This window comes from Festucalex cinctus, chromosome 1 (genome assembly GCF_051991245.1).
Source record: "Festucalex cinctus isolate MCC-2025b chromosome 1, RoL_Fcin_1.0, whole genome shotgun sequence".
Lineage (NCBI taxonomy): Eukaryota > Metazoa > Chordata > Actinopteri > Syngnathiformes > Syngnathidae > Festucalex > Festucalex cinctus.
Window position 1 is genome coordinate 64,071,893 of NC_135411.1, and position 7,825 is coordinate 64,079,717.

A 7,825-nucleotide genomic window follows, 5' to 3' on the forward strand; every position below is an offset into this window, starting at 1 on the left:
GCCGAAATTTGTAGTTTGGATTTGAAAATCTACTTTTCTGACACCAGTCCTGGAAGTTTTCTGACACACCTCCTACGTTTCATGAAGCTTGGGAAGACACTAGTAACATAATACATCCTGAGGTATGAACCACTTGTCATTTTTAATTAAAGTATAAAAATTCTTGTTGATTTCATGACCCTACTTCATGTATGTACGTGGTTAACAATAATTACTCAACGTGGTTAACTTATCGGTAATTGAGGCTGGTACATTAGCCTTGACCTACTTGTTTGCCTCACAGGTACAGCATTGTATCAAACAACTTACTGGAGGAGGAGCGTCTAAAGATCTGTAGCTTGGATCTCAACAACCGTCACACTTCCTCCAACGCCCCCTTGCACTCGGCCTGTGACACAAAACCCGACGGCGGGCGGAGGAGGAGGAGGCGGTCAGGAACCTCCGCTGTTGTCCACGGCACACGGGGACAAGGCGGGATGAACAACTACAATGGGAGAGTTCTGACAAGGGGCTCCAGTCAGGTACGGAGCCGCTTTGTAAAGAAGAACGGACAATGTAATGTTGTCTTCAGTAACATGGAGGAAAAGAGGCAGCGCTACCTAGCCGACATCTTCACCACGTGTGTAGACATCCGCTGGAGATACCTGCTGTTTATATTCTGCACCAGCTTCATCATCTCCTGGCTTTTCTTTGGCATCATCTTTTACAGCGTCTCCCTCTCCCACGGGGACTTTGAGGAGCACCTAATGGCGAAGGGTGAAGCGCTAGCAGCTAGTGGGCTGCATTCACCCAATTCCGGACACGCTACAGCAGGCCAGATAAAAAGAATGCCTTGTATCCTCCATGTCCAGGGGTTTGTCGGTGCTCTTTTGTTTTCTATGGAGACACAGACTACCATTGGCTATGGCTGGCGCTGCGTTACTGAGGAGTGTCCGATGGCTGTCATAACAGTGGTGGTTCAGTCCATTGTGGGCTGCATCATTGACTCTTTCATGATTGGCACCATTATGGCCAAGATGGCGCGGCCAAAGAAAAGAAACCAAACGCTCGTGTTCTCCAAAAATGCGGTCATTGCCCTTCGTGATGGCAAGCTATGCCTCATGTGGAGAGTGGGGAACCTGCGTAAGAGCCACATCGTGGAGGCTCACGTCCGGGCGCAGCTCATACGTTCCTACGTCACAGCAGAAGGAGAATTCATCCCGTTGGAGCAGATGGACCTCAATGTGGGCTACGATGAGGGCACGGACAGGTTGTTTCTAGTATCTCCGCTGGTTATAGTTCATGAGATAGACAAAGACAGTCCCTTGTATACAGTAAGCCGAGTTGATCTGGAGACGGATGAATTTGAGATTGTCGTGATCCTGGAAGGAATGGTGGAGGCCACGGCCATGACCACCCAGTTCCGTAGCTCTTACCTTTCCAGGGAGATATTCTGGGGCCACAGGTTTGAGCCTGTCATTTATGAGGATCGCAACTGCTATAAGGTCGATTACGCACGCTTCGACAAGACTTACGAGGTGCCGTCAACACCCATCTTGAGCGCCAGAGAGCTGGACGAGACCACGAGCCGGACTTCCTCTGTGGTTTCTCCCATCTCTGCGTGCATGTCTTCAAAAAGCTTGATCCCTTGTTCCGTGAGTACCTTCTGCTATGAGAACGAGGTAGCGCTGAGTTGTGGGGAAGAAGAAGAAGAAATCTTTGACTCCTCTCACATTGTAGGGAAGGAAAGAGTAGAGGAGAGAAGGACTTCAGTAGACTTCCAGAATATGTTCAATGACGCTGCCACCATGACATCTGGGAGTCACAATGTCATGTGTGTACTGGACATGGACAATAACCAGATGGAGTTTGACATCCTACAGACAGCCATTCCACTTGATCCAGTGACCTATAAGAACGAGCCAGAAATTTGAAGAGCTCAGTGAGGACTCACATTTAGCGCTCTTTTGCAGTTTGGGATTTGATACAGAGGAATCGAAACTCCTTTTGTTTTGTCAGTATCGTAAAAATTTCTTCAGCTGCGGAGATTACAAAGTAGGAAAACAGTGGAAGCTTTGAAGCCTGCTGCGCACTGGAGCTAATTTCTGACTGCTTGCTCATTAGCTAGATCAGGCGTGCTCAATCCTGGTACTCGAAGGCCGTAATCCTGCCGGTTCCAACACACCTGATTTATATAATTAGCTCATCAGCAAACCTGATAACGATTCTTATCTTTCGTAACAGGTGCATTGGAGGACGCAAACGTCTAAAACCTGCAGGACTCCGGCCCTCGAGGACCAGGATTGGGCAAGCCTGAGCTAGATCGTTATGTGTGCATAATTTTCAGGATGTTTTCTGCCTGAAATGAAAATATAACATGTTCGATTTTTTTTCGCTTCACAGGGTGATAAACCAATTTTAGCCTTCAAGCCCATTTTTTTGTCCCACTTTTATGCTAACCTGAAAACCAGATTCAACGCTGTAACAAGTGGATGGGTCTGGTCACTCTCAGAATCAAGCGCATTACTGAGGCAGGGCAAACCTTACCAGACAGTAAGAAGAGCCAATCAGCGAAGAGCGGACATGACATCATAAAAGCTGATGATGTACATATGAAACATAAGGTTCCTATGTAAGTCCATGAGTCCACAGTAGTGGTGGGCGGCTACATAGGAAATTAAATGTGGCTACTCGAAGAGAGACAGTAGTGAATGAATTTTGTTGTTATTCGGGTAAAAATTTGATGATTCGTGTCAGTGTGATGATGATAGACTTCCGAAATTCCACTGCCGAAGAGTGTCGTTACACACGAAGAATACGTCACAGCAAATAAACAAATTTGATTTGCCGGGCCGAGTCACAGACTCGCGGTCAATCGCACTTTCTTTCTTGTGTACTTTTCAGACCCACTCTCTGTCTTTTCAGAAAGTGGGTGTGGCTTCCCAGGTTACTTTTACGCAGGTCCTCTCCAGGTGTGACTTTTATTTTTTTATTAGCCCAGTCAGCAAGCCAATATATATGTATATGTATATGCCACGGAGGAGGCGGGACTTACGGGTTTCACACAGCAGTGCTGTTTCCGGTTCCTGTTTGCGACGTGTGGGCTGTGTCCCAGTGCTTGCGCTTTTGCCCCTGTGCTCCTCGGTTGTGCGTTGCTGTTGACAGGTGTTAGTGTGTCTTCAGTTGTCTGAAGCGTTTCAGAGAGCTGAGATACCCTGCGCGCTCCCGCCCATCAGCTGGAGAGAGCAGTTGAGGAGTGGAGAGGTGGGGGTGCGAGTATTGGAACTTGGCCAACAGTGGCCGGAAACGGCGCTGATGTGTGAAACCCGGAAGTCGGAAGCCTGTGGCATCTACCCTATTGTTTGGGCAATCCATCCATCCATTTTCTTGACCGCTAATTCCTCACAAGGGTCGCGGGGGGTGCTGGAGCCTATCTGGGCTGGCTTTGGGCAGTAGGCGGGGGACACCCTGAACTGGTTGCCAGCCAATCGCAGGGCACACAGAGACAAACAACTACCCACACTCAGAAGCACACCTAGGGATAATTCGGAGCGCCCAATTAACCTGCCATGCATGTCTTTGGAATGCGGGAGGAGACCGGAGTGCCCGGAGAAGCCCCACGCAGGCACGGGGAGAACATGCAAACTCCAACCAGGAAGGACGGAGCCTGGACTTGAACCCGAGTCCTCAGTACTGGGAGGCAGACGTACTAACCAGTCAGCTACCGTGCCGCTGTTTGAGCCATATGTATGTAAATCACACAGTTGCCATAGCAATTCATATGATAAACCAATTAAAAAGGAATTTAACTGTTACATTCCTTGGTTACTTTCATATTTATATTTGCGTTCTCATTCGCATTTGAATTCTCATGTTTATGTTATATCGGAACTAGACTACTTCCTGCTTCAGTGTTTAAGAATCATGGGAAATGTAGTCCTACTAGCATATGCTGCAGTTCCTTATTTACAGATTTACTTATAAATGCAAGCTAAGCTTTTCTGGCGGCGCATTTCCAATTTTACAATGTGGGATCACGAGGTAAGGACACAGCCGGTTCCCAATAGCTGCCAGGACCAAGGAAAAAAAGGTTGCAATCCATTGACTTGTTTAGCGCTGCTGAACTGTCAACGAAGATATTATTTAGCAATAGCTAAAGTAATAACACACCCAAACAACACTAGATTTATTAGCAATTAAATTTGTTACAAGTAATTACAGTGAGAATCTATTGTATATTTGATTTTCAAGTGATTTCAGTGAGCTGTCTGCTGAGCAAACAATGTAATAGATGCCAAGGACCTCCGACTTCCGGGTTCAGCGTCGTTTCCGGCCACCGATGGCCAACATTCCAATGTTCGTGCCCCCCAGCCGCGCCCTCCCGCCCATCGGTGGGAGCGCGCAGGGCGTCTCAGCTCTCTGAAATGCTTCGGTCAACTGAGACAGAAACATACACTTACACCCGTCGACGGGAACGCGCAACCAAGGGGCACAAAGGAGGACGCGCAAGAACTGGGATGCAGCCCACACATCGCAAACAGGAAAAGGAAACAAAGCTGATGTGTGAAATCCAGGAAGTCGTAAGTCCCGCCTCCACTGCGGCATATACTCCATTTCAAATGACTTCTGCTCAGTGGACAATCCTACTGTGCAGTAGGCTTCAATATGGAACTCTGATCCAAATTGTTCAAATTTTGAAATATCTCCTATTTCAAATAATCAAAACAGAACTCACCCATTCCAGAGTCAGCATTTTAAAACCTTAATAAACTGTAAATGTGTTTTTTCTGTGTAAAACTTCAGCATTCTTAACTGTCATAGAAGTGCATGTACGTGTATTGTATGACCTCAGTTCGACTTTGAACCTCAGCTCCACTGTCAAGAAAAGGAAAATCTTCAAGAAGGGCACAGACGTTTGGCTCTTCTTTATGATGATATCACAACTTAAGACAGTCATTTAAATGTAAATGAAGCATATTTTGTTGACACCTTTATTGAAGAAGAATAAACTCAAGAGAATTCTTGAATTTTTTTTTACTTATGTGATTTTGTGTTAATTGTTGCATTAATGCTGTTCTTATAGTCATCTGTCATCAACAGTACGTACATTTCATCTTGTGTGAAATCACCTGCTTTTTTTACGTTAAAAATTCCTGGCTGTAAACAAGAGATTATTCAAGTGAAGAATCCCAAAAAGAAATCTTAATCTTATTAAGTAGCATGATAAATTTTGGGTAGTTATCGCTGCATTTAGAAGAAGATTGTAACCCTAAAGTGAAAATCAAACATCCGTATTGTTTAGAGGACTGTACTGAAATATCATCCACACCATAACAGGCTCTATATGAATGGAAAGAATTGGCAAGATGTCAGCCATGACAAGTCATTGTCAACAGAAGTAACAGAAGGGATGAGGTTTGAATGATGTTATTGTGTATAATGTTGCTAATGATAATTATATTCGGTTTTCAAGTATTTGGGATGTTAAAGCATGTAACATGGTGACTAGCCAATGACAAAATTTATAAAATACAGTATACTTGTGTTTTACTCTGTCTCATCTATCGTTCACGGAATATTGAATTTATGTCATGTGTTTGTTCTTTTTGTTAACATGAGATTGTAGTTTGTGTGCTCGTGAGCAACAAATATGTTTCCGTTGCCAACGACAGTCACGTAAATGTGCTATTGTTCATTTTGGTTGTGCTGAAGTTGGTTAAAAACAGTTCTCTTATTTGTACAAACACACACATGCACACTGACACCCTAAAATGTAGATTATACAGTATTCGAAAAGGCAAAATGGTCTTTGCTTTATTTCCTATCAAGAAACTACTGTAATTGAAAACAGCAACTACAAGCTTTCGATGTGTCACTATTACATGAATACATTTTTAAAGAGTAATTACAATAACAGTAATGTGTGCATTTTTTTTTAGAGTTTCCTTCATTGAGGTGAGATGAAGGGAAATGATCCACGTTAGTGTATTTTTTGTTAATAGTAACTTGTTTTTGTTTTTGTTTTTTTTTCTGCAACAACTTCCTGCTTTGTACATTTTCTAAATAAAATTAATATATTATTTTAAAATGAAACAAAATTCCTTCAAAGCACTTTAATATTCTCTATTTACATTTTAATGTGATAAATAAATCTTTTTTTTTTTTTTTTTTTTTTTTTTTTGTCTTTGCTCTTGCATTTCTGTGTCACTAGATGTCAGTGTAGCTATTTACAGTACAGAAGCCCACTAAAGCTCACGCAAAAATGTGCTCCTGCTAAGATATAAATGTGGATTTTGCAACTAATAAAACAAGGAAAAATGATCCTTTTTCTCCTGTTTTGTTTTGGTTTTGTTTGTTTGTTTCTACAAAGAAATTGTTTGTCATTGATTCTGAAAATTTACCATAGTCATTAAACAAACTTTAACATAAAATATTATTAAGATTAAAGTCTTAAGGAACTGCTGGCATGTAGTCCATAGCTCTCAGCTTCAAATGCCTGTTTTGCTTCCCTTAAACTGGAAATTTGAGATTAAATTGATATAAATAATAAATCACATGGTTAATCGTGAAACTAAATGGTTCATCATGAAACTTAAACCAGTCCTGACATGTGGGGCAAACTATAGTTCAAACAACTGGAAAATCCATGTTTAAACAATGAAGCAAAACTGATTTCCTCACTCTTCAGACTCATCATCTGAAGGGCAATTCTGGCATATGTAAACTGAGTTGTCAGAGGTGCATTTTTCATTGGCAACAAAGTTACAAACCCCAAAATAACTCAACTCAACTCAACGTTATTTGAAACACACGTTAGGTGTGGGAACACATGATTGCTTTATTGTAGACAAACCAATCAGTTTTGAGGAATACACAAATGCAGCAGGTAAGTTCACCTGTTTCAACCAAAATGGAAGAACTCAAAGGAAGAAAAATGAGGGTGAGAGGGGAATCGATGTTGGATGAGCAGGAGGTAGAGGTCGAGGAAGACCTGAAATAGGAGAACGTCCTAAGAAAGAGAACCAAATTTGTTTTGTCAAAATGAAATTCATGCAATGTTGAGGTAAACTACACTAAAAGTTTAAACAAATCATAGCAGATTTACACTGATATCTCTCATAAGGATATTCCAAAAAGAAAATAGGTATTTAAAAAAAAAAATAAATAAAAAATCGCCAATGCACTGCTTACAATGACGATGAAATTTGCTGGTTAAATCCAACTAGTCGATGTATTTATTTATTTATTTACAGTAAATTTAACCTGTTTCTTGTAGTACAGTATTTTTATTGGTCTATTTTCTGGACTTACAGTGTTGGGACACATTTTATTGTAATTGTCTATATCAGTGGTGTCCAAACTTCCTCTCATGTGCCTGGTTGTGCGAATAATTTGTTTTCTATTTCATGCTTACAAAATTAAGCAGTCGTTTAAAAAAAAAAAAAAAAAAAACCTGATAAAGATTTTACTAAATATGGCATTGACCATTGATGAATTTCAGACTTTTTATGTAAAGCACAGGTCTCAAACTCCAGTCCTCAAGGGCCTCAGTCCTGCATGTTTCCCTCCTCAAACACACCTAATTCATCAGCAAGCTCTGCAGGAACCTGATAATGATCCTCATTATATGATACAGCTGTGCTTGAGGAGAGAAACCTCTAAAATATGCAGGACTGCGGCCTTCGAGGACTGGAGTTTGAGACCTGTGATGCAAAGTAATGTACCGACATTTTCAGGTGCTCAATAATATTTGGACAATTGAAATACAGTAACTGTGAATAATTGTCCGAACTTGGATGAAATGCTGAGCTTCCAGCATAGTTTTTTTCTAGGCCTTTGCTGCAGT

At 41.9% G+C, this 7,825-nt stretch overlaps 1 protein-coding gene across 2 annotated transcripts in view; it reads left to right on the forward strand.

Moving 5' to 3' along the window:
* kcnj4 (potassium inwardly rectifying channel subfamily J member 4) overlaps window positions 1–6,285 on the forward strand; it is a 15,667-nt gene extending 9,382 nt beyond the window's left edge. For both annotated transcript variants that reach the window (XM_077501714.1, XM_077501705.1), the window contains exon 3: window positions 284–6,285. In XM_077501714.1, the coding sequence (XP_077357840.1) occupies window positions 284–1,913 (1,630 nt within the window). In that variant the 3' untranslated portion in view covers window positions 1,914–6,285. The remainder of the gene's footprint in view (window positions 1–283) is intronic.
* The last annotated feature ends 1,540 nt before the right edge of the window (window positions 6,286–7,825 follow it).